The sequence below is a fragment of the Cardiocondyla obscurior genome, linkage group LG12 (assembly GCF_019399895.1).
Source record: "Cardiocondyla obscurior isolate alpha-2009 linkage group LG12, Cobs3.1, whole genome shotgun sequence".
In the NCBI taxonomy this organism is placed as follows: domain Eukaryota; kingdom Metazoa; phylum Arthropoda; class Insecta; order Hymenoptera; family Formicidae; genus Cardiocondyla; species Cardiocondyla obscurior.
Genome location: NC_091875.1, coordinates 67,185 through 91,245, shown reverse-complemented (window position 1 = coordinate 91,245; position 24,061 = coordinate 67,185). Strand labels below are relative to the sequence as shown.

The 24,061-nt window shown below is 31.6% G+C and overlaps 6 protein-coding genes across 14 annotated transcripts; 4 read left to right on the top strand and 2 right to left on the bottom strand.

Annotated features, from left to right (window-relative positions):
* The first annotated feature begins 75 nt into the window (after nucleotides 1-75).
* Nucleotides 76-6,746, top strand: Rsod (Related to Sod). Of its 3 annotated transcripts, none has more exons than XM_070664137.1 (19): nucleotides 76-248; nucleotides 1,030-1,252; nucleotides 1,448-1,613; nucleotides 1,804-2,014; nucleotides 2,112-2,391; nucleotides 2,517-2,782; nucleotides 2,874-3,057; nucleotides 3,254-3,493; nucleotides 3,570-3,660; nucleotides 3,831-4,075; nucleotides 4,161-4,335; nucleotides 4,526-4,791; nucleotides 5,028-5,139; nucleotides 5,216-5,302; nucleotides 5,409-5,543; nucleotides 5,690-5,964; nucleotides 6,053-6,177; nucleotides 6,296-6,451; nucleotides 6,567-6,745. In XM_070664137.1, exons 1-19 carry the CDS (start codon nucleotides 221-223, stop codon nucleotides 6,650-6,652), a joined length of 3,351 nt encoding a protein of 1,116 aa, XP_070520238.1. In that variant the 5' UTR covers nucleotides 76-220; the 3' UTR covers nucleotides 6,653-6,745. The 3 variants fall into 3 exon arrangements, with proteins under 3 accessions (XP_070520238.1, XP_070520237.1, XP_070520239.1); XM_070664136.1 differs by having other exon boundaries at nucleotides 1,018-1,252; XM_070664138.1 differs by lacking the exon at nucleotides 5,409-5,543 and having other exon boundaries at nucleotides 1,018-1,252; nucleotides 6,567-6,746.
* LOC139106988 (uncharacterized) lies at nucleotides 6,740-9,464 on the bottom strand. The gene is made up of 4 exons (XM_070664149.1): nucleotides 9,009-9,464; nucleotides 8,585-8,912; nucleotides 7,887-8,438; nucleotides 6,740-7,807 (listed from the first exon to the last, which is right to left on the bottom strand). The coding sequence occupies exons 1-4, from the start codon at nucleotides 9,141-9,143 to the stop codon at nucleotides 7,119-7,121; spliced, it is 1,704 nt and encodes a 567-aa protein (XP_070520250.1). The 5' UTR covers nucleotides 9,144-9,464; the 3' UTR covers nucleotides 6,740-7,118.
* A 290-nt stretch (nucleotides 9,465-9,754) lies between these two features.
* On the top strand, nucleotides 9,755-16,415 carry LOC139106978 (uncharacterized). 3 transcript variants are annotated; one of them, XM_070664133.1, is made up of 21 exons: nucleotides 9,755-9,856; nucleotides 10,357-10,526; nucleotides 10,753-12,095; nucleotides 12,172-12,285; nucleotides 12,363-12,515; nucleotides 12,593-12,753; nucleotides 12,835-12,886; nucleotides 12,967-13,146; nucleotides 13,221-13,431; nucleotides 13,552-13,615; nucleotides 13,719-13,930; nucleotides 14,039-14,237; nucleotides 14,304-14,549; nucleotides 14,632-14,751; nucleotides 14,831-14,973; nucleotides 15,069-15,255; nucleotides 15,323-15,410; nucleotides 15,487-15,603; nucleotides 15,686-15,847; nucleotides 15,910-16,017; nucleotides 16,155-16,415. In XM_070664133.1, exons 2-21 carry the CDS (start codon nucleotides 10,397-10,399, stop codon nucleotides 16,320-16,322), a joined length of 4,158 nt encoding a protein of 1,385 aa, XP_070520234.1. In that variant the 5' UTR covers nucleotides 9,755-9,856; nucleotides 10,357-10,396; the 3' UTR covers nucleotides 16,323-16,415. The 3 variants fall into 3 exon arrangements, with proteins under 3 accessions (XP_070520234.1, XP_070520236.1, XP_070520235.1); XM_070664134.1 differs by lacking the exon at nucleotides 9,755-9,856 and adding an exon at nucleotides 9,864-10,049; XM_070664135.1 differs by lacking the exons at nucleotides 15,686-15,847; nucleotides 15,910-16,017; nucleotides 16,155-16,415 and having other exon boundaries at nucleotides 9,756-9,856; nucleotides 15,069-15,250.
* Nucleotides 16,416-16,554: 139 nt separating this feature from the next.
* LOC139107002 (uncharacterized) lies at nucleotides 16,555-19,097 on the top strand. The gene is made up of 4 exons (XM_070664184.1): nucleotides 16,555-16,777; nucleotides 17,417-17,616; nucleotides 17,889-18,082; nucleotides 18,580-19,097. Exons 2-4 carry the CDS (start codon nucleotides 17,420-17,422, stop codon nucleotides 18,765-18,767), a joined length of 579 nt encoding a protein of 192 aa, XP_070520285.1. The 5' UTR covers nucleotides 16,555-16,777; nucleotides 17,417-17,419; the 3' UTR covers nucleotides 18,768-19,097.
* A 224-nt stretch (nucleotides 19,098-19,321) lies between these two features.
* Nucleotides 19,322-21,105, top strand: LOC139107000 (eukaryotic translation initiation factor 4E type 2). 2 transcript variants are annotated; one of them, XM_070664177.1, is made up of 6 exons: nucleotides 19,322-19,547; nucleotides 19,908-20,014; nucleotides 20,083-20,325; nucleotides 20,413-20,565; nucleotides 20,640-20,847; nucleotides 20,963-21,105. In XM_070664177.1, the coding sequence occupies exons 2-5, from the start codon at nucleotides 19,916-19,918 to the stop codon at nucleotides 20,793-20,795; spliced, it is 651 nt and encodes a 216-aa protein (XP_070520278.1). In that variant the 5' UTR covers nucleotides 19,322-19,547; nucleotides 19,908-19,915; the 3' UTR covers nucleotides 20,796-20,847; nucleotides 20,963-21,105. The 2 variants fall into 2 exon arrangements, with proteins under 2 accessions (XP_070520278.1, XP_070520280.1); XM_070664179.1 differs by having other exon boundaries at nucleotides 19,328-19,547; nucleotides 19,930-20,014.
* On the bottom strand, nucleotides 20,784-24,054 carry LOC139107001 (motile sperm domain-containing protein 1). Of its 4 annotated transcripts, none has more exons than XM_070664180.1 (7): nucleotides 23,964-24,054; nucleotides 23,621-23,734; nucleotides 22,955-23,134; nucleotides 22,707-22,870; nucleotides 22,478-22,634; nucleotides 22,159-22,302; nucleotides 20,784-22,086 (listed from the first exon to the last, which is right to left on the bottom strand). In XM_070664180.1, the coding sequence occupies exons 3-7, from the start codon at nucleotides 23,097-23,099 to the stop codon at nucleotides 22,055-22,057; spliced, it is 642 nt and encodes a 213-aa protein (XP_070520281.1). In that variant the 5' UTR covers nucleotides 23,100-23,134; nucleotides 23,621-23,734; nucleotides 23,964-24,054; the 3' UTR covers nucleotides 20,784-22,054. The 4 variants fall into 4 exon arrangements, with proteins under 4 accessions (XP_070520281.1, XP_070520283.1, XP_070520282.1 ...); XM_070664182.1 differs by having other exon boundaries at nucleotides 23,625-23,734; XM_070664181.1 differs by lacking the exon at nucleotides 23,964-24,054 and having other exon boundaries at nucleotides 23,545-23,636.
* Nucleotides 24,055-24,061: the final 7 nt, after the last annotated feature.

Sequence of the window (24,061 nt, the reverse complement as noted above, 5' to 3'; positions counted from 1 at the left end):
GCTTCATACTCCCACCAAGTTCGTCACAAGTCAGAAGAAAGTACAAACCGTTACTTTAGTCAGTTTGCTCGCTCATTTCATCGTTGAACTACAATTTTGTATGTATGTACTACAACCGTATGGTTTACAGTGCTCACTAATGACATTCAGGTTTATCTGAAATATTAATGCAACTTGAAGGAGTATAATGTTAAATATTCTTCAATAATCGAGCAGAGAGATGTGGTGGTTTGTGTTACTTTGCTACAGTGAGTAAAAATACGACTATAATTTCCACTTTTTGAAAATATTTTATTAAATACCCAGATAGCAAAATTAAACGAAGCGTATATATTAATTACAATTTACGTGCCGCACACTGCGTCGATAAAATGTTTACAGAATATCCTGTATCGATTAATGCAGACAGCAAAAATACAAGAAAAATCTTGTGCAATGTGCATCGAGTTTCTAGCGTCACGTCGTGTGTTGCGTTTTTGCTGTAATTCTGCCGTCATATCGTGATGGCATATAAGAAAAGAAGGCTTAATGAGACGCAGCTAAGTAAAAACTGTTACAATTAATGATTAAATCTATTGGTATAATATTTGCATACCGCTAGCATTTTGCTAACTGGGTATGACAAACTAGAACTGTAAATGTACGTGTGAGTAATACATTTTTCAACTTTTTTTTTTTATTAAATTACTCAAAATAATTATTATTCGATTGATCAAGTTTGGATATTCGATATTGAAAATAAGTAGCTACAATATGTACACATATATAAATAAACAAATATGTTTTATTAAAGAAAAAAAGAGATTAAAATATTTTTAAACTTTTCTTTTAATTATAGTAATTTAATAAAAAATTGTTTTATATAAAAATATACTTTATATATATATATATATATATATATATAATATAAATCAACTTTTTACACGTCAGTTTAAAGTTAATTAATTTTATTATTTTATTAACAATTAAAAATTCTAAAATGATTACATTAAACGTTATACTTACATTAAATAAAAGTATTTCGTACAGCAACCATCGCAAATGCGCTTAGACTCGCTGCATATATATCTTCTGGTGGTCTTCACGGAGAAATTCGATTTGAAAGAAGTACAGAAACTTCGGTACGAATACGATGTGTATTAAAATCAACTTTACAATATCCCGATCAGCAATGGTTGTGGTCAGTTACACAATTTCCAGTCGACTATACAATTATTGATAATAGATGCGACGAACGACATGTTGGACGAAGGTAATATATAAAAAATTAGATGATATTTTACCCAAATGACTGTGTCTTTTGATAATAATAACTGAAGTACTGAGAACTAGAGAAAACCAATTTTTTTTTTAATTTTAGCCATTTAATTATTTTATAAAACTATTTAATAACGTAATAATAAAATATAAATAATATCGTTGCTATGTACGTTTTGTTTGTATATAGTGTTATAGATTTAACGGAAAAAGTCGGACCTCTTGAATTACCAATAAATCAAACAAGTTCAGCAGAAGTAGAAAATTTACATCTAACCGGAGAAAAAGGTTTATGGGGAAAAAGTTTAGTACTAAAAGATAATTATTCTTCGAGAATAATATGTACTTCCATTACGGTAATTATTTTACATATTATGTAATATATTTTATACATATATATATATATATATATATATATATATATATTTATTTCATTTTGGTTTCACGAATAACGTGGTCGGAACGAATAAGATGGAAACCCTTAATCGGAGAGAATCATTTTTCTTTAAATTAATTTGTGTTTTTAATAGTAAAATTTTCTTTAAGGTTCTCGAAAAGAATATCGAAAAATTTGCTCGAGCTCATTTTTATGGTCCTGTTGCTGGAACAGTTTTATTTCGATGGTTGGGAAGTCAAATGGGTGACACCGATACAATCATACATACGAATTTACATCACATTCACAAACAAAATTTATTAAACTACACCGAGCATCATTGGAAAATATATGTTACCGATATTTTAGAAACTGGCAAAGGTACCACCGTAAGAATTTTATATTTAATTTTAATTATTTTTTATTACATAATTTTATGACAAGTGTATATCATTAAAACTATATCATTGTTATTCAGATAAGAACAATTGCAACATACTACAAAATGTATTCGATCCTAATAATTCTGGAGATGGAAAATCTATTGGAGACATTGACGTACGGTTAGGCAAAGTAAAAGTTGCTATTAATACGCAAGATAAATATAAAACTTTCTACAGAGATTCGGAGCTGTCTCTATTACCAACAGATTTACTTGTTCCACACCGTCACTTATACCTGGTTATCTTCCATTCCGAATATGAGGACTCTTTTTTAGCTTGTGCAAAAATCAATCATTATAAACCGATATATATGAAGTAAGAGCATGACATATTTTCAGCTGCACTAAACAAAATAATAAAAAATAGTTTTTAAGTAAATATTTTTACACAGCACAAAAAAAAAGATTTAGATATATACAATAACTTTAACAATTGTTTAGAGCCGTAATTAATTCACGTGGCATCAAAGGTCAAGTTACAGCGATTCAAGAAACACCGTTTAATCCAACATGGATTAATATTTCGTTATCAACAATAAATGATTTAGAAATCAGATTACGGTACGCCACTAAAATAGCGGCTTATAGGATTCATGAATTACCACCAGAACCGGCGAAAAGTGTTGAAAATACTGTAAATTCGTGCCTAACTACTAAAAAGCTGTTCAATCCTTTGAATATTAATGAAGAAACTGTTCCACCAGCAGGTAATTAAACTATAAAGGTCATAATATTAAATAATATAAATACACATGAAACATAATTGTGTAAATAATGTTCTGTAATTGAATCATATAGGTTTTGGTACTCAGGATCAATATGCTATTGGCGATTTATCTGGAAAGCTTCAAGATCGAAAAGAAGGATCGTACCATAACGATATTTTACCAGGAAGTGCAAAACTTAGTGGAATTTATTGGGATACTTATTTACCGCTCTCTGGGATCCACAGTGTTGTCCACAGATCTTTAGTTCTTTATAAGTAATTATTTTAATATATTACTTTGATTATTTTAGTTGTATTGAGATAAACATAAAAGTTTTATATTGTTTTGTAAAATTTTTTAAAATAATTGAGGTATAAACCATTACGACGGAGCAAAGTGTGCGTTGAGAGGAAATGCTTTAGTGATTCTTTATAATGCATTTAAATGATGTAAATTCTATTTTGTTGTTAGATATAATGAGACTGATAATGTAAGCATGATTCCATGGGTGTGTGGCACATTTATGCTTTACGTACCATATACTGATTGGCAAATGCCGATGTATACAGCAGAAGTGATATTTAGATATCCCATTGCTGGTCGGATACTTTTCCGACAGCCTAGAGATAATCCTGAAACGGACACTACTATAATAATAGAATATCTTGTTCATGCAGATGGTACTTCAACAAATAATACTGCCAACCATAAGTAAATTGTTCTTTTTAATATATATATATATATAATTTTATTTTACTATTGAAATTACTTAAAATTTATTATTTAGATGGATAATTCACGACAATCCACCGGGAAAAGATTTTTACAACTGGACAAATCGATGTTTGAGCGCTGGATCACCTTACAACCCATATAAGGTATTAAAATTAAAACTTTGTTTTTGCCAAAAATAAACTGGGGGATCTCCGTTTTTCCTTCTTCATCCGCATTTTCCGCGTTTGTACTCTTCTCTTACTGCGAACGTCGCATGAGGCACAAAAAGCTCACCGTGACATTCGTAGTAATTGTATAAAATAATTTATTTCAGATAGATTGGAAGCCAGACAGAGTTTGTTTAGCTGAGGAACCTTCGTTGTGTCGCTTAGGTGACTTAACGAGACATGGAACACTTGCAATTGCTGGTAAAAAAATTAACGCTTCAGAATTGACTCGGACACTTTTTACAGACACGATGTTACCTCTGTCAGGACCCCACATATTGTTCGGCAAAAGCTTAGTTATTTACGATACTCGCACTTCAGCTATTAGAGGAGATCGATTAGCCTGTTCTATGTAATAGCATAATAAATATCAAATAAATTAAATTAAATTAAATTCAGTTAAATTCTTTTGACTAACAATACAATTATATTTTTAGCATCGGTGGTGTTTACTCGCGTAAAGCTGTCGCTAGAGATTGGTTCGGTAATGGTGAACAAGTATCTCTAAGAGGAAAGATGGAGTTAGTACAACAAACTGAATATGATATTACCAATGTAGACGTATCTCTCGAAGGTCTTGATGGAAAAATGAGCGAATATCACATACATACGGTAATACTATTTGCATAAAATCTCATAAATAAAAAATATCTAAATTTCTTTATTTCTTTATTTAATTATTTATTTAATTTTTATTGCCACGAGCAGCTTGTGTTGCGCTTTAAACTTTTTTTTCTTTTAAATTCTTTATGATTTTGTAAATTAATAATAAATATATTTCTTTTTGTATGAAAATTTACAGATACCTATAGAATACGGTTTAGAATTTCCGTGCGAAGGAGCATCGTTGTATCGTCACTCGAATCCATTAGTTGTTAATATAAATGGTATGCTAGCACAAGGTACGTTGGATCAATACGAGATAGGTGACTTAAGTGGAAAATTTGGCACGTTAGACAGTAAAAAAAAATACATAATGGCATACAATGACACTACTTTATCTCTATTTGGCCTTAGGAGTATACTAGGACGTAGTATTGTAATTCATAAGAAAGAGAAAAATTTAAGGTAAGTAATTTTGATAGAATCTGCAAACTATAAAAAATATTATTTTAAAATGTGATTTTCAATATATTACTCCGGTTAAGATATTTTTTTCGGAATAATTCTAGATGAATACAGTGTAAAATAGCCACTATCAGATTTCTTAGTTAGATTCTTGGAATTAAAAATTAAGAAATTATTAATAATAGCGTTTTTATCCCATAAAAAAATTTTTATATAGTGTTATGATTTGCATTTAGATGGGCTTGCTCTACTATAGAGAGGGGATATTCACCAACTGACGCTGATGAGTTACGTGCCATAGCATCATTTCATCATCCACAAGGTTTTGTGTACGGTTATATAAAAATGGTAATGTGTTACTCGAAAATTTTATATGAAAAATTTGTAAATAGGACATATTAATTTTAAGGCAAATTAATTGCAGACACAGCTTGTTTATAAAGATGGTAGCCAAAGTGAGACGATAATCGAACTAAATTTACGACATCCCGGGAAGCATAATCGTAACGTCGTAAGAAAATTAATTTAAACTTTATCTAATGAGTTGAGACTCTATGTAGGAATAGTTTGTGTGTGTGTAGTCTATTGTGTTATATTAAATTGATGTTAAATTTTAGACTAAAAATCATAATTGGGCGATATATGTCAATCCTGTTGGCGTAGACGCCGCAATAAAAGTCAAAGATACTCGATGCGTAGCAGGAGGATATATATGGAATCCTTATTTTACACAACTAGCTGATCCATTAAATGTAAATGTTATTAATTCCGTTAAATCTATTTTCCTATTTTAAATCGAGATATCTATTTGAAGACACATAAATTCTTTCACTCTTAAACATATAATTAAGAATGTATAAAAAACTGTTATAATAATAATAATTTTATTATTTCTTAGGATGATTTTTATAAACAAGAATGTGGTCCAGATTTGCCTCTTAGATGTTATGTTGGTGATATATCATCTCGTCTGGGACCTATTAATATTGGAACAGGACGACAAATATTTACAGATTCCAATTTTCCTCTGAGTGGATCGGTATCTGCAATGGGCAGATCTATAATTATTTTTGATAACAATTATAGCGAAAGTAAATTTGCCTGTGCAAATATTGAACCTGATAATGATATTGTAAAATATGCAAATATTAGAAAATCACCGCGATTTGTAGTGTAAGTTATATATCTTACTATATATAAGATAATATGAAATCTAATGTTAAATATATAAATTTAAAGTACACATTTTATCAATTTGCAGAGCACAATTTTTAGAAGATGTAAGAAAAGTGATGGGCATTCCTGAATGGATGTTAACCATTGATGGCAGAAAAACCAAGATATTACATGATGGTGCATGCATTCAATTTCTTTTGCATTTCAAAGGTGAGCCCTTAAACGTGAATATTTTGAGAAGTAAATGTTGAACATGGAAATTATATTTTATGCTACTAATACTATTATTATTAATTAAATTTATATTCTTTTTACTTTATATCTTTAGGTCCAATTGCTAACAAATTGGAGAATGATTTTAGTAAACTTATATCCATTGGCAAACTTGAAACCCCTAGTTTATTTATTCCCGGATATGTATCAACAAAAAGAAAAATTACATTAGGACATCGACAATGTGGTGTACGCGATTCTGATGACAAAAGTAATTTTATATGAATATATAATTTATAAATTATAATAAAAAAGCTTATATAGTAAATATAATCTTATTAGCAAAATGTGAAATTAAACTACAATTAAATTAATATTTGTTACAGATTTCAACTTTCATCGTAGCGGATCTATCTCATTGTTAGTCGACATAATTGTAATATTTTTAACATTAATAAGTCGAATAATATAATTCAACGTTTTTGTTATATTATTACTCACGATAAAGATTTGATATTAAATAAAATTTAATCAATTTATTATTGAATTATATACAAAAGCCTTAAGTTTACAAAATTAACAAAATACACATAATATACACGACTAGATTTCAAATTAAATATGATACATGTAGGAAATACCTATATTTATTATCATACAACTAATAATTATGCTTTGAATAAAATTTTAATTAACTTTAGAAATCAATATTAACGTTATAAGAAACTATTCAACATTAATAGTTCTTATAAAACATTTTTCAATATTTTAAAGAATATATTTATTCAAACCACAAAAATTTCTTAAATTTTATATAAAAATGATAAATGTACAGCTAATATTTACATAAAATTCTTAATCGTCTCAGAGTACAGTAAAAAAAAAAGTAGGAAAAAAATAAATTAATAATAAAATATTAGGTTAAAAAATTAAAAAATCTAAACATTTTCATGTAATAAATTAAATATTATGGAATCCATTTTTATAACTTGCACTTTCGACATTAATGCTTTCATTGAGTCTATATTGTATGAAGACCAATAATTTATCAATTCTGGAAATTTATTATCGATGTACTTAATTTCGATAGAAGTAAATTGTTTTCGTGATTTCAAATTTGGTTGACAATTAAGTTGGCATAATTGCATTACATCGTACTGACTAGCATTAATAGTTCGAACATCAGTATAATTCACAAAAACTATAAGAATTCTTTCCATAAATGTTTGTTCTATATCTGTTGTTTTTTCAGTCATTTTCGTTGGTAGCTCCATCCACTCCCAGAATTTAATGATGAATCCTAAAGTATGAGAGTTATTTAATGGTCGCAAAAACACCGGTTTTGATGCAAATGTGTTTGAACTCGTATAATTCCATATAATTATTGGTTTGTTTGTCTGTAAAGTTAGATTTATGTAGGTATGGCAAAATTGTCCTGGACATATTCCTTCATTTTCTATATTTAAATGGTGATAAGGAGTAGGCCTCCAACTATATTCATCATTATATGATTTTATTGTTTCAAATAAGCGTGCAGACTCTGCTGTTTTCATAAATAATTCTTTATGTACTTGTGTTATTTTTAAACTATAAAATAAACTTTTTAAAGACATATATTTCGTTACACCTGCAACAAATAAATACTTTTAATGATAAATGTAAAAATTTTATGAAATAAAAAATATATAAATATTTAAATAACATACATTTTCCATTATCACAACAGTTGTAAGATACATTGCCATTAATAACGATATTGTATATATCAATAGGAATACAATTATTAATTGAATAACGTTCCAATAATTGACCAGATTTGCCCGATAGAAAAACCAGGGATGATATATTTGCATTGTCCGTCGCTACACTCAATAAATCTTCGATACTATCCCCATCAATATCTGGTATAATAACTGGTAATTTAGAGATTGTACGAATTGTGGAAGTCCAATGAATTGTTCCAGCAATCGGTTCTATACTGATAAGCAGGCCTTGTTCACCAGCCACAATGCAATCTGGTTTTCCAGATTGATCAATGTCAATACTAGTGCAATCTATAACTGTAGGTAAACGTTTTAATGGAACCAGCCATAATGGTAATCCATTATTTCCTTGCATTGATATAACGCCTCCTCCTTCTCGAGGTATCTGATGAACAAATCCATTTTTTGTATCATTTTTCTTGTATTGTTCACCATGAAGAAGAAATATTAGATTATATGGAGATCCAGGTATTATGGTAATAGGCCCATAAATTTCTGTTTAATAAAGAATTAATAAAAATTAGTATATTAAAATTATATTAAATTAAAAATAACAATGTTATAGAAACAAATAATCTATTTACTTAGTAAAATAGATAAAAAAAGAATAACGAAAATATAACTTATTATAATAAACTCACCTACGTTTTGCAAAGTTTTATCCCAAGATATAAATGAATGCGATTCAACAATTGGCGAACAAACCATTGAACTATCACAAGGTAATACATACAAAAAGAAAACTATCATAAAAATGCATAATAATATTGACACACATAAACAGAAGCGCCTCAATGGTGATATATCTCTTTGTTTCCAAAAATCATCTTGTTCATTTCTCTCAATTGCCATAGGTATATGGTCTCGATAATATTTAATTGAATTCTGCCTATTTCTTGCATTATTTTCCAAGTTTTGTGTTTCGTCCAATGGATAAAATAAGCCGTTTTCATAATTTGAGTTTAATTCCTACATTAAGAGAGAGAATTTCCAATATTATATTACATGTAATGCTAAATCAATAATGCTAAATTAAATATAATCATATAATATATACTATCTCACCGCTATCGTGGTGTTATCAACCTTATGAGCAATATCATTAGATTGAGTTAAATGTTCCTCTTCATCCTCAGTATCAGTATTACTTATACTTTGTGGAAGAGGAGTATAACCTTTGCCACTATGATCAATCGACATATTAAACAAGTTTTTACGTTTATATAACTGTATAACCTAACTATTCCTCTTGCTGTCACAACATACTAAATTATAATTATTGCCAGTAAGCATAATAACGAATAAACATGAGCTAACTCAAATCAATTTCGGAGATTAAACGTCGTTGAAAAATTAAGCGTCTAATACCAAAGACGAGTAATCGGAGTAATGGTGGATTTACACGGAGTCAGGTATGTGTTATACAACGTACGACATCCATTCGAGTCTCACACGAAGAGCGCGCGTAGATGTGCCGTGGAGCGCCAGCCGCCGAGGGAGAGTCGCTAACGCTAGCCGTCGCCGTCGCCGCAGAACGAACGCTCTCTCAGTCAATCAGATATGGCGTTCGCTGCGGCGACGGCAGCGGCAGCTAGAGAACGCGACTTTAGCGTCGTATGCATCGAGTTTTACATGTGCTGCATGTATTGTATACCGCGCCAGCCGGATTGTTGAAGACTGATTTTTCCCCCGTTCTCTCATCCCTTACCTTTGCCGCTTAGGGTTACATACGCTAACCGCTGTCGCCGCAGAAAACGCCATATCTGCTCTTCGGCGTACACAACTTTAAGAGATCGAGCACGATTCGCAGGCGCATTATACCAAATATTAAAAAAAAAAAAAAGAATAGATAGAGAGAGAGAGAAATATATTTTTATCGCACGATACATCCGCGATCGTTCCATCTGCGTGCGGTAAGTGTATAGATTTTAATGTCAATTGAGAAGAATTAAAGCGGACAACTTAATGTAATTAAACGACACGTATAACCTGTTCGCGCTGTTCGCTCTTGTTATTGCGAAAGTAAGTGAAGCCGCGAAATGACTTTGTTATTTGTAACGAGAAAACTGCCGAAATTATGACCTCCCTGGGCACATCGAAAAGCAGGTAATAAGTATCCCCGCGAGGCACGAGGCACGTAACGCTTTTAGAGCCGTGAGTAAAAAGTTGGACTCTAATGTCGTGCGTTCTGCGTTCAAATCCCTCGTGGTTTCTTTTCTTCTCGCCGAATTTTTTTCCCCGATATTTTTCACCGCCTGAATATTACGAGACGAAACCAAAATGCAATCTTAAAACATATAAAAAAGTTAAGAATTGTGTCACAAATGAAATTAAACTTTCTTCTGGGATGTTACTATGTTGAATTGTAAAAATTAAGTCTTTATAATTTTCTTAACTCTCTTGCATTTTGCAGGTAAAAAAGGTATCAAGAGAAAAAGCACAACTCATTTAACATGCCGTTTACAAAAAGGAAACATTTAACCAGAAGTAGACAATGTAGCAGAAAGTCTAAAAGTGGCAAAGAAATTTTACCACTTTTGAGTCACGAGATACAGGACATTTGTATAACTGATACAGCTGAGAGTAAGTTCTTATTATTATTTGTATTCTTGTTATTTTTAAAACTCTACATTTAAAACAGTCTTAAAGTGATACTTTTAGTACTTGTAGTTTTTTAATTAAAACATCTAGAGCGAGAATATCTTGTTATACTCTTGGGAAGAGAAAAGGAGATATAACATGATGCTAAACATTTAATATTCTAATGTTAAAAATAACATTAAATATAATAACATGTTCATTATTCTAGATTTGCACAATGGGAACAACAAACGTAAAGGTATATCACTTAGTACTAGAAGTGCCACAAAGGATTACATCAGTATAGAAATCAAGGATGAAAGATCTGATAATATGGAACAACAGATAAATGTGGAAAAAGAAATTATAGTGAAGAAAAATGAAGGAAAATTAAATAGCATTGAAGTACCTAAATGTCTTAATAAAAAGGCAAATTTAGATTGTACATCAGAGACATTTTCTCGACGGAAAATTGCATTCTCTGATAAATGTAACAAGTCGGAAATGTCGGCGGTAAAAATGAGAGATACCAGTGTTTTGGCAACATCTAGTAACGATAGTACAAGTATTACACATAATTTATTTAAAAAAGATTATGTTAATTTAATTAATAACAAAAGCGTACCTGATAAAAATAAAAACGATTCTCAGCAGGGCAAAGTTAATGATTGCATTGCATCAAATAATTTTTCTAAATTACCTACTAGTATTTTGAAAAGTCCGAAAACTAAGAAAATTGAAAATAAAGTATCTCCACTATCAACTACATCACCAAGATCACTGCCATCAGATTTGAAAGCTATCAAAGATAATGACGAAAAAAAATCGAGATTAGTTAAGACTAAGTTACCAAGTTCGATGCAATCATTCACACAGAAAGTGCAATCGATGATTAGAGGTGATACAAATGAATCAAAATCAACCGAAAAGTACATGGAGCTTTCAACTAAATCGCGAATCTCGTCTCAGAAAGATACAAATAAGCAAAAGGTAACGAATGAAAATAGTTCAAAAACTAATGCAGCACATCAAAATTCAGGAAATGAAATGGATGTGAAAAATAGCGATCAAAATCTATTTCCTGTAGTACCGATTATTAAAAGAAAAAGGGGTAGACCTAGAAAAGGGATAAATGATTCCACGGATCAAAACGTGTCAAGCAAATCAGTAGACGACGATACATCACAAAATATTTTTGAATCCACAACACGTGATAAAAAACGGATTAGTAAAGTTACGTTTGTCGGAGTAAGCGATTCAAGTAGTGAAAGCGATATCGCGGAAGATAACATTTTTGTCAAGAAAAAAGGTCGACCACCTAATTCTGGAAGAAGTCAAGGACATAGTCGGGGACGTGGTCGAAGACGTGGTCGAGGACGTAGTCCAGGACGCGGTCGAGGACGCGGAAGAGCATCGCAAGACACAGAGTACATTCCTAAATTAGCAAAGGATGGTCCTCAATTGAGAAAAAAAGAGAGTGATGATTTTAATAAAATAGATAACACAGACACAGTGGCAGTTGCAAATAACGAAAATCCTGCTACAGATTTAAACGCTTCTAATAAAAATATTGTAAGTTGCAGTTATATTTTAGAGATATTTACTATAAAACATATTACAATTAAACAATCGAATATTTTATTTACAGGCGAAATTGGTGACTTGTGGCAAATGTGATCAAGAAATACCAAAGAAACAATGGTCTTTGCATAAATTAAATCAACATAATAACATGGCTTGGCAAAAGGATGAGGAACCATTGGTAATAATACATTTTAACATTACAGATTTTTGTACCATCGATATAAACTTATACGTAAAAAAAATTTATTTATACAGGATTTTGAAAACGACGAGTTATTGTTAAAAAGAGTACTGACTCTGGCTCTTAAACAAAAAAAGAAATATCTGACATGTGAACAATGTGGAAATACGAAACGGAGTGTTATCGGTTTTATATCGCATATACAATTTTGTGGTAAATCTGAACAAGTAAGCATGAAAGACAATTAATCATTTAGCGTACAAGATTATGCATTTTATGAAAATTTTTTTATATTTTTTAATAGGAAAAGCAGGCGTTAATGGTAACTTGTTCCATCTGTAACGCTGTTATGATGCCTTCTTCTGTAGAAGTACATGACCGTTTGTATCACAGGCAATCAGAAGAAAACAAAAGTAAAGAAGCAGATATACAAGTAGAAAAAACTAAACGAAAAGCAGCCGAAAGGTAAGCACAAAATTTCAATGATAATGATATTATTACTTTGTTTTATAAATAATGTTATTGCATTATATTTTATAATTACAGAGCAGTACCAAAAATTTTAGAAGTTACCAAGTCTTTAAAAGATAAAAATGTGGTAAAGAAAAGTTTCTATGCATATTTTCAATTCACATAGCATATTAAAATTAATGTTATAATCATGTGTTATGTTATTAGGACGATGCGATACAAATGTCTAAAAGAAAAAAAATACCAAATATTTGGAAAGTTATGTGGAAAAAAGAATTAGCCTCAAAAAATGCCGCAGCTTGTAAACAAGCGGGATGTACTTTCGCGAGTTCCTCTTACGAAGATATTTGTGAACATTATTATCAGTGTAATTTTATGCCTAAAGAGGTATATTTCATAAATTTGGTTATATCTAAAAGAGTGATAAAACATATAGATGCAAACAACACTTTCTTTTTCAGAGTTTTATATGTAAAATTTGCAAGTTTTCCACGAACTCTAAAGACGAGATTGCAAATCATATAACAGAAGCTCATTCTAGCAACAATGATTTAGATAAATGTTCAGATTACGAAATAGAGGAAAATGAGACTTCGTCAGATGAAAGTACATTTGAAGGTGGTATAAAACGAAAGCTTCGTCGTTCGTCTAAAACTAACTTTGATAGTACAAGTAAGTTGAATAAACAAATTATATTATTCTTAATTAACAAGTTTAATTGAATATAATATCTAAAAGTTTAGAATATGCAATAAAACCTTTTTTTTTTTTTTTTTTTTTTTTTATTAAAAGAGATAACGCCAAGCTTAAAATCAGCCGAGACTTATGGACAATCTTTACGTTGGAGTCTTGATTTGTAAGTATAATTAACTTGTTTCAACTTGTTATTACTTTATATTAATAAAATTAATGTTTTTATTAAAAAAAACTTTTATTTCTCTCTAATTTTGTTGTGATAGTGAGCTGAAAAATTATGAACTAGCATTATTTAAAAATGATATGCCTAATTGTTTTACATTATTGGGAGATAATGACGCCGTAACATATCTCCCAGAGGTGACAGTTTCGATGGCTTTCAAACGTATAGATATCAATTCACCGAAAAATATAGAAAGTTCTAAAAATGACAATTGGAAACAGATAAATAGATTTGAGAGTGATATCTGCGAAGGTAATGTATATAATTTACGAGATTTTTTAAATGTAAATTATGATGTATTGAGATATTTATCAACGAATTTTTCTGAAATAATCTCAATTAATTGTAACATTATCTTAGGTGTGTCAACATTTTTTGTCGGTGGTCCTATATGGGCGTTAGCATGGTTGCCCATACCGTCGGCGGTGTATCACAAAAATCCCTCACAATACATTGCAATTAGCACACATCCCACGATGGAAAGCGTTTATACCGTGGGGAACAAATATTCCGGACCAAATATTATACAGATATGGGATGTTGGACCTTTAAGTCATGAGTAAGTAACTCTAGACATTATAATAATTTATAAAATTATTAAAATTACATGATACATTCTTTTCAGAGCCAATGGCGAAAGTAGATTACCCGTTTTAGCATATGCAATAGCGCATAATAGTGGTACAGTTTGGTGTTTAGAGTGGTGTCCATCAGGTTGCTATCAGGATAGCGAGCTCGGTAATTATGAAGTGGACAAAAATAAATCAAGGCGAATGGGATTACTTGCAGCTGCATGTTCGGACGGATGTATAAATATTTATTCGCTACCGTTTACGGACGAACTTAAATTTAAGAAAACGGAATTTAATTCGTGAGTTATTACGATTGTGATTATGCATTATTATCTTTTTTTTTTTATCTTTAAAATAATTTTTATGCCGATTCTGTTTAAGACGGCCGATTTACAAAACCGATCCGGTAATGACATTGGTTGTAAATACTCGTATGTACGACAATAGCAAGCAAGACTGGCAATGCACTAAGTTATCATGGACGAAAGAAAATGGGCATAGGTAAAATTAATTAAAAATTAATTTTTTTGTAAGATATTTATACATCTGTATATTATAAAATAAATTGTATTATTTTTAGCATTATCGGAGCAGGTTTTTCAAACGGTTACATTGGATTATGGGATCTTACAACTACCTCGCCTCTTTTGTTTGCTATGAGGAAGAATACAAAATTTATAGACACGTTTAAGCATTTCTTTGCTCATCACAATACAATTACTAGTAAGTAATTACTTGTTTAAGTAAAAAAATTAAAAAAAAATGTATATAAAAATGTATTATTATATAATATTGTCTTGGGGTTTTTTTGTGTGTAGTGATTGCATTATTTCCACACGGCAAAAGCAGATATCTGGCTTCCGCCAGTGTAGATAAATCATACAAATTTTGGGACCTGGAAGACACGGGTGCACCGCAAATGTGTGCCAAAAAGGGTATTGTATCAAACGGCACGTGGATGACGCATTGGCCCTGTGCAGTTCTTAGTTTCGACGACGCGGTTGGGTAAAATTTATTTGTTACGCGCAAAGATAATTGATAACGATTATTTTTAACGTGGGGATTCTTTCAGGTACCATTATATGCATTCCTTAATAGTGCCATTGAAAGAATACGGATATAAATATTGTCCAATTTTAGCAACTAATTCACCAACTTATGTAAGAATATTGAACTTTGATTATCTCTTTTAAATGACAATCGTACACTTTTCTGAAATAATGTTCTATTCTTTAGGGTCTTACTACTTCCGATTATACTAACAGTATTGCGCATGGTACCTTAGCTGGAGAAGTAATGACTATCTTTCTGAAGCAGTTGTTGTTTACCGAAAGATTGTCCAAGAAAAGACAGGTGGGAATATGTATACCTCGTCATATTGTTAATGCAATTTAATATTTTATTATAATAAGTGCTATACTTATTTTTTTCCCAGTTGAACTCTTTCATAAAGACGGTAGACTTTTTAGAGGAGCAGGAGATGCAGAGCAGTGAAAGTAAAGATAAAAAAAAAAATTCTAAAGAATATCGTTACATGCCGGAAACTTATAACGAGTGTAAAGATCGTTTTGGTATCGTTTTCCATGATAACTTAACGGTAAGTTGTCAGATATGTTTCTCAAAATACTTAATACTTTAACGTTAATTTTTTTATTTCAGAGTTTAAAAAAAAAAGTGTACGCTAAATGTAATAAGAACAGTAGTCTAAATACTGACAATTGTATGTCTGTTCCTATTGAGCAATATCCATTTACTTCTGTAAACCGGGTATGTAAATCTTTTCGAAATAATAAAAAAAAATTTTTTAATATATCAACGTGTTTAAAGAATCATAGATTCTTTTTGATCTAGCCATAAAATTATAATTAGAACAAAGCGTTGACAAAAGATAATTTTTCTTTTAGATGGCTTGGAATCCGAATGCCTGGAGTTATATGTGGCTTACAGTGGGCTATCAAAATGGTTTAATTAGATTGTTGAACTTCAATTCTACGTCTATGTCCAGCAAATCGAACAGTTGGTTGCCGGACCACGTGGTGTCCATGCTTGCCAAGAGAGATCGAGTTGATTAATTGCCAATCGAGAATTTTGCTTTTTATTTTTTATATATACAATATGTAACAGTACGGAAAATAGATTTTACAAATTAAACCCATTATTAGTCACGTTTTCGTTCGAAGCAAACTCTCTCTCTCTCTCTCTTTCTCTCAGTGGTATAGCTGGCCGAAATTCAAATTTTCCTTCATGCCGTGATGCTACAGGCCTATCGTCGGCCTTGGAATACATCTACATTCAAAGCGTGGTGTAGTGTGAGTTGTAGCGAGGAGAAAAAAAAATACCAGTTGCTAGTGCAGGATCTCAGTGTGGGATCTGGTGGGATCGGAGCGTGTTGGGTGGAGAGTTGCTATCTCGAAGAGAAATTTCTTTTATCGTCTTACGAAATCGCTTGTGCTCCTGACTGATAACGCTTTCAACCGGAAGTGCCCGCAAATACCCGCATCAATTGAACGGTTCTTACTACAGTGCGGTAAGTTTATTTAACAGAAATTATTCCCATGATAACATTCCTGAACACGCCGGATTCTGGCAAACGTTTTTCTGTCACATCTTGCTTCCGGAAGATATCACTGGTCCAAGATATGAATATTCAGAATTTATCTTTCCGATTTTTAATTTCCTATCCTACAAACTATGTCTGAAAAATAAATGGTATATCTGTTTAGATTAGTTTGTACTTCAACATAGTTTTGTATATTGTATCTTAACAATTAAAACTAATTGATAAGATTTTTACAATTTTATTAATTTTATTTTAAATTAATATCAGACGCAGGAGCAATCCTTGGATGAAATAATTTAAAATTAAAACCTTTTAAGAATTATTTAAAAAAAGAAAAAAAAATTCTACTTAAGATATATAATTATAATTTTTTTTTTTCAATATATCCTATAATTTATATTGAAAAATATATTTTATGTTGAAATACACAATACAGTAAGAAACAGCATGGAAAGTATTTGAAATCTCTTTGTTGCATCCAAGGATTAGAATAAATCGATGGCTTATTTTTAAAAACGAATATTATAATGCAAATAAGTCTCGGCTTATAATAGAGAATTGATTTACATATCTGTAACGATCAGTTTCCTTTCTTCTGGTGCATAGAAAATGAGTCTCAATCCCATGAAGTGGAAAACGAGAAGTATCTTGCATGGAATTCTGGGCCTTCTAGTTCTTTACACGCTATTCGTTTATAAGAAGAAGCATCAGGTGATGTTCGAGGGCATCATACATAAGTCAGATCCGAAGCTGGTGTGGGAGTTTGTAGCTGATTTTAGCAACATGAAAAAATTAAACCCAACAATGTAAGTAAAAATGCCTCAGGGTACGCAGTAAGAAAATCGTAGTTTCTATTAGAAGTTATACCGTCGAAAAAAATATTTGTGCTAAACATTTAATTAATTCATTTATTTAGTAAATTTTTTATCAGACTGTGTACTGTGTAGCACCAATTAAAATTATTATATATTAATAATAATAGTAATAATAATTAATAATCAATTAATATCAGTTATAGTATATTACGCAACTTATTTTCTTCGTCAATAAGAATTCAATTCGTCTTGTTTGAATACAGAGAGGACTTTAGCGTGATCGACGAGGGCGGAAATTACGATCATTGGAGATATTCTGTGCGATACACCGAACATCTAAGTCACTTGCCAATGATCCGTAACGTAGCACACGGACACTACGCCGTCAAACCAGACGACAACGGCTATGTCATCAGTTCCAGGCACCTCACTTGCTTTTTCCTCGACTTCGGGTGTTGTAAGTCGATGCCATTCTCGTTTGCTCGACTTAAATTGACAATGCAGTCATTTTACTTTTATTTCGCGCGAATTAATTTCATATTAAATTGCTGATGCAGCTTCGAGCTCGAGTAAATACTTAAAAATTTTTTATAAAAACGTTTAAAAGAAGAGAATCAAAACTATGCGGACGTAAAAGGCTTTTTACTCTAGTTATAAAATTAATTATCTCGAGGAGAATTTATATCACAGTCATGTTGTATAAATTAATAATTTCAGATACATATTTAAGCGTACGTTACCACGAAGGTAGTACTTTTTCTCGCGAATAAATATGATTCAATAATCGCTCCAGAAATAAGTCGTTTGGAATACATTTCCTGAGACTATTTTTTCAACTATCAGCTTTTGCCTATGTGCGTCTTGCAGTTCAATGTGCCTTAGCAACGTGATACGTAAACTATCGTCTTGGTACCAAGAGGAATTGTATTTTCAATCGAGTTATTTGCTTTTCAGTGGAGTCTATTTCGCAATTCAGATTCGACGTGGATGGTGCAGAGGACACGAGATGCATCGAAACCGTGCAATACGAGTGTCCGATCGCGTTTTCGCCGCTGTGTCGAAGAGAGGTCATGTACCAACGAGAAGAGATTCTGAAAAGATTGAAATCGGAGTTTGCTCTCGGCAATAAAGAAGAAGATTGAAAACGTCGGCTGCGCGAGATATTATATTATTACTGTCACATATTGGTGATTTTTAATATAATTGGAAAAAAAATCATGTAAAATTTAAATTTATTCAAATTGCATATATATATATATCTTTCTTTATACAAGTAATTTGATATCGATTTTAATCAACTATTACTTTTATGTAATCCTCCAGCTTTATGTATTCCTCCAATCGAAAATTAATAGAAAAACTTATACTATTTTATATTAGATTTTAAGGGGCTATTTTAAATCTAGCATATCACACATTTTAAGGTATTTTGATTAAAATAAGTAATAAATGTACTTATTCCAATTTTCTAACTTTTTTCTTTTTTTCTTATGGCACAGAGAACGATTTTAGCTGAAATTTAATTAATATTCATGTATACAAAGATTATTAATCATTCAACTTTTGATAAAATTTTTCTTGAATGATAGAATGAATTTATTACTCGCGCGCCGCGATTTATACGCAATCTAGGATGACCAACGTGCAAACGTAAAAGTTCCGATAACAAAGCGACAGTAAAAAACGCAGAAGAAAGCGGGACAGAGAGGGCGAGAAAAAAGGAAAGAGGATGATGCTGGAACTGGAAGATCAACAGTTTATCAAAAACACCGCAGACGTGAAAGCTCAACGTGTGGACCAGGAAGAGACGGGTGTTTCGCAAAAGTTTTTTTATTTTACTTGGCGTCTGAGTCGCGTGACAGTATTCGTTTAGACGAACGCATTTCCCTCCCGCATCACAGCATGTCCAATAAATTTGAGACGTAAGTGCTCCGTTTGCAGCCACAGGTATTGCCTTTTGAGGTTAAACGCGCACGTTCGGTTAGTGCGAAGTCTCAGGAAACCCCATCTGTTTCCATCTTTCACATTCCGTGAGCGTTTCTATCCGGGAGCGAGAGAATTTTATCCTCGATCCGCCCGAAAGAATTACGTATTTTTATTTAGCTTTCTCGCCGATGACGTGGATAAAGTTATTGATTTTGCGCGGGCACCGCGAGAGAGAAATTAAATTGGAAACGGTGACTTGAATAAAAGTTTTCTCGCGATTTAACCGATTAACTGGCAAAGTTACTTTATTAATATGAAACAAACGTTTGAGGTATACGAATCTTATTTTTGTTAAGCTTGACTTATGAATCCTGACAGCGCTTACAGATTGAAGGCCACCGAGGACAGTGGAGATGAGGAGACTCAATCAAAGGATAATCAAAAGGTGGAAAAGGGTCCGTTAGTGAGTAAAGTTTTTTGGATAACCAGACTTTAACGTTGATGTAAAAAACTGACATATCTGCTTTGTAGCCTCCAATAGAGATAAGTCCAAACGAGCATAAATTACAATATGCTTATGCATTGTGGTACAGCAGACGTAGCCCTGGAAAACAAACCAGCATACAGAGTTACGACCAAAATCTAAAGCTTGTTGGCAGGTTTGCGAGCGTGGAACAGTTCTGGGGTCTTTATAGTCATTTAGTACGACCATCAGATCTCACAACGCACACAGACTTCCATCTTTTTAAAGTCGGTATAAAACCCATGTGGGAGGTAAGTTTTATTCTGCAAGTTTATATTTAGTATGTATGAATACCAAATTTATCACTTTCTCTTATTATTATTTTTTTCTCTTTGTAGGATGAAGCGAATCAAAAAGGTGGCAAGTGGATAGTGAGATTACGAAAGGGTTTAGTTTCTAGGTGTTGGGAAAATCTTATACTTGCAATTTTAGGAGAGCAATTTATGGTAGGAGAAGAAATATGCGGCGCCGTTGTGTCTATACGATTTCAGGTGAGACGTGCATGTTCTTCGTTTTTGCTTCATCCTCAGATGTAAGTTCTTTTATAAACCAATTAATTTAATAGGAGGATATGATATGCGTGTGGAATAAAACAGCGTCGGATGTAACGATAACAGCGCGAATTAGGGATACTTTAAGAAGAGTATTACATCTTCCACCTTCTGCCTCTATGGAGTATAAAACTCATAATGAAAGTTTGAAGAATGTGCACAGACTCTAAAAATATATATTTTCAAGAACGAGACGTATTACATTTTTCTGACGGACTACAGGTAATGAAAACATTAAATACATCGCTTATCAGCAATGATTATTGTGATTAAAAAAAAAACTTTTTTTTTTCTGTAATCATTTTTCATGAAAATACAATTGAATTTTATTTCCCAGAACATCTGATAGACGGTAAATGAAACGTGGAATACTGGATAACATCTATTTGACGATACACTTCATCGCAAGTGTCTGTGTTGTAACTTATGTACATAATGAATATACATTAATCATAAATAAATAAATGTCCTTATTTCCAAGATATTTAATATAAAAAATGTTCTTGCTACATTTGATCTCTAGCAAATTAACTTATTCTCTTGAATCTTGCGAAAGTATAATTAAAATATTTAATCTTTTTCAAATTTAATGTTAATGTTTCTGTATACAAAGTTCAGAAAATACAAATCAGTTCTCTCTAGTTTAAACATTATAACTGTTTCTATTAAAATTTTTATTTTATTATAAATTTTTTATTATTGTACTAAGTATATACTTTATATAAGACTGTAACAAGTAATAGAAGATGAGAAAAGAAAATTTTTATTATACAGATTTTTAATATTTAAAATTTAATTCAATTTTTTTTATACAGGAAGACCCTTATCTAGCTGTACATGAGATCATGGCAATTGGAGAATATAAAATGATTGTTATGAATGGCGAAATATATCACAATGATTATACTATATACATAACGATGCAAAGATAGATAAACTAGCGATACGAACGTATTAATTACATTCTTATTTAATTATATTACGTTATTCATAAAGGACATACAGTTTTTCTTCAACATATATACATGGTCACATGGTTTAAATAAAATTATATCAGTTTCCTGGTAGGCCTGGAGATGTGTATAGTTCACGAGCCAAAATATCTCTTATCGTACAGTTTCGAAAGTGGTTTACTTTAAAGTAAGACTATTTTTCTCTTGCATAATTCTTATGAATAAAAATGTGTATATATATATACACAACATAAATATTATATATTTATGTTATATATATTTTTATAAAATGACTATAATTTAAAAAACAAATATCAGTATATCGGTCAATAAAACACTGAAATGTATCATTTATAGACTAGAATCAACATTTTAAAAGAAAGGAGGCCCAATATAACAATGCTTTATATTAATTATGCTTTTAGCTTATTTTCTATTTTGTGTACAAAGTTGTCATTTGTATAAAAATCTATCGATTATAGTCCTAGAACGATATTTGCAACCATTCCTGTAATAAATTTTTTTATAAATTTTATATCTATATGTATTTCATACATATAAAACTAAATTATAGACTTACCTAGTACAAATGAGAATATTAATTTAAAATTTACAGAGAGATGGAGATAATCAGGCATTTTTTGACTTTGTTCTCCTTCAGTAGGTAGAAGTAATCCAATTATGCATATAATTCCTGTGATTAGTGCTACATAATTTGTACCTCCTAAAATATAAATAATGTATTTAGCAATTAATGCAGTGTTAATTAGTTTGAAAATATAACTTTTATTAATATAAAAAATCAATGGAACATTTGATTTGATTTATATCAATTTTTTTAATTTATTGCAAATGTGTTTGAGTTTAATTTAAAAGAATTTTCATAAAAATCTGCTTACTATCAGTTTTATTTCGGCTTATAATTGCATAAGATTCTTGTTGCCTAGTCTCATTTGTTGGAAGTTGTTGAAACATATCTGGATCTGGAGTTGCTCTTCCAGCTGTATCCATCATTCCAGGGAGGAGTTTAGCTTCTACATCTCTTTTCCCAAGTAACTAATAGAATTAACTTGGATATAGACTCCAAATAAATGCTCTTTTGACACAAGTATTATATAAAAGTATTACCTGTTTAGTAGGATACTCGTGCATGTGTATTCTAAATTTATCAATTATATTGCAATTGTTTGGCAAGATTGCAGTGTGTCTGACAACAATGTCAACACAGGAGCTGGCTTTTATCACACCCTCTGGATCAACTACTTGATACTTGTATGGAGCAGTACATAAGACTGAAATAGCAAAGATTTATTAAACGATAATGAGATCAAAGTTAAAGATTCCTTTGTTAGACAAAGAAAAAGATGAAGAGTTACCTCTGAATTTTACAGGGAATTCATATGGATTGTACAAAGTTAGCACTTGCTTGTGAGTAGACTGGTCATCCAAATAAAACGTAATGCTTTGTGGAAACACAAAAATTGGCAATTTTCTTGGAGTAGCAGCTAATGTTGATGACATTGTTCTTTCCTGATTCTAAACTGCCCATATAATACCTGTAAAGGTGCAACATACATTACATACATTTATTGCTCAATCTGTGCATCTTCCTGCATCACTCCTTTGTATTAAATTGTAATTATCACGGTCAATTTCTTTTTTAATACGTTCAAAGATTGCGAAACATCCACAGTAACTTAATCACCATTAAAGATTTATAATATTATCATTATGCATTGTGGAAAATATAATGCGAGCTACAGAACGGTTTACAAAAACAACGTATCGTATCAATTAATTTCCACAAAGAAATTTGTAGTAATTAATCAACATACAGATAAGAACTTTCAACAAATTTTTGCGTCTCGCTCGAATGGAATAAACGATAGGGGTTGGTCGTTGATTAACAAATAAGCTCACAATCGCGATACATGAGAAAATTGTACGGTTTGCGTGCGGAAGTGACCTTTTTCCCAGATTGGCCTCCGCGTCGCGTCAAAGTGGAGTGTAAAAAAAAAAAATTTTATATGTAAAATATTTACAAACAATTGAGTATCCTATGACACATCGCTGTAGCTCGGCCACAAGCACACAGAGGCCGCAAACGCGGTTCTCTGTGGCTTTCGTTCGCGCTGACTGGAACCCCTGCAGGTACACTGAAAGGCAGATATAGCATTTGCTGCGGCGAGCGGCGACGGCGGCTGGCGTACGTGACATTCCTCTCTCTCGGCCGCCGAGGGCGGGGAGGTGTAGAAGGCCGCGTTCCCTCTCGGTGCTCCGCAACACTACGCGCGCGCGCTTCGTGTGAGATCCCACGCCAAGATCACGTACGCTAGCCGCCGTCGCAGCACCACGAACGCTATTCCTGACGGTGAGGTTACATACATGTTTTTAGGGACTTTAGTTGGCAATGTTTTATCTCCGCGCTTCGTGGACGTCGTTTACGATACTATACTCCGTTTGGTTACTACGTAGCCGCTTGG

What these genes read in the sequence shown, in the direction of transcription:
- Rsod (XM_070664136.1), top strand. Translation starts at nt 221, where the DNA reads ATGTGGTGGTTTGTGTTACTTTGCTACA. An exon ending in GTTTGTGTTACTTTGCTACA is followed by an intron (nt 249 to 1,017) that starts GTGAGTAAAAAT and finishes ATTAAATAAAAG; the next exon opens with TATTTCGTACAGCAACCATC. An exon ending in GGAAGCATAATCGTAACGTC is followed by an intron (nt 5,303 to 5,408) that starts GTAAGAAAATTA and finishes GTTAAATTTTAG; the next exon opens with ACTAAAAATCATAATTGGGC.
- LOC139106988 (XM_070664149.1), bottom strand. Translation starts at nt 9,143, where the DNA reads ATGTCGATTGATCATAGTGGCAAAGGTTATACTCCTCTTCCACAAAGT. An exon ending in TTGATAACACCACGATAGCG is followed by an intron (nt 8,913 to 9,008) that starts GTGAGATAGTAT and finishes CTCTTAATGTAG; the next exon opens with GAATTAAACTCAAATTATGA. An exon ending in CTGTTGTGATAATGGAAAAT is followed by an intron (nt 7,808 to 7,886) that starts GTATGTTATTTA and finishes TATTTGTTGCAG; the next exon opens with GTGTAACGAAATATATGTCT.
- LOC139106978 (XM_070664133.1), top strand. Translation starts at nt 10,397, where the DNA reads ATGCCGTTTACAAAAAGGAAACATTTAACCAGAAGTAGACAATGTAGC. An exon ending in AACTAACTTTGATAGTACAA is followed by an intron (nt 13,432 to 13,551) that starts GTAAGTTGAATA and finishes TTTTATTAAAAG; the next exon opens with AGATAACGCCAAGCTTAAAA. An exon ending in CAACTAATTCACCAACTTAT is followed by an intron (nt 15,411 to 15,486) that starts GTAAGAATATTG and finishes TCTATTCTTTAG; the next exon opens with GGTCTTACTACTTCCGATTA.
- LOC139107002 (XM_070664184.1), top strand. Translation starts at nt 17,420, where the DNA reads ATGAGTCTCAATCCCATGAAGTGGAAAACGAGAAGTATCTTGCATGGA. An exon ending in AAAAAATTAAACCCAACAAT is followed by an intron (nt 17,617 to 17,888) that starts GTAAGTAAAAAT and finishes GTTTGAATACAG; the next exon opens with AGAGGACTTTAGCGTGATCG. An exon ending in TTTCCTCGACTTCGGGTGTT is followed by an intron (nt 18,083 to 18,579) that starts GTAAGTCGATGC and finishes TTTGCTTTTCAG; the next exon opens with TGGAGTCTATTTCGCAATTC.
- LOC139107000 (XM_070664179.1), top strand. Translation starts at nt 19,528, where the DNA reads ATGTCCAATAAATTTGAGAC. An exon ending in ATGTCCAATAAATTTGAGAC is followed by an intron (nt 19,548 to 19,929) that starts GTAAGTGCTCCG and finishes GAATCCTGACAG; the next exon opens with CGCTTACAGATTGAAGGCCA. An exon ending in AGGTGGAAAAGGGTCCGTTA is followed by an intron (nt 20,015 to 20,082) that starts GTGAGTAAAGTT and finishes TCTGCTTTGTAG; the next exon opens with CCTCCAATAGAGATAAGTCC.
- LOC139107001 (XM_070664180.1), bottom strand. Translation starts at nt 23,099, where the DNA reads ATGTCATCAACATTAGCTGCTACTCCAAGAAAATTGCCAATTTTTGTG. An exon ending in ATTCCCTGTAAAATTCAGAG is followed by an intron (nt 22,871 to 22,954) that starts GTAACTCTTCAT and finishes TTGCTATTTCAG; the next exon opens with TCTTATGTACTGCTCCATAC. An exon ending in AATATTCTCATTTGTACTAG is followed by an intron (nt 22,087 to 22,158) that starts GTAAGTCTATAA and finishes AATTTATTACAG; the next exon opens with GAATGGTTGCAAATATCGTT.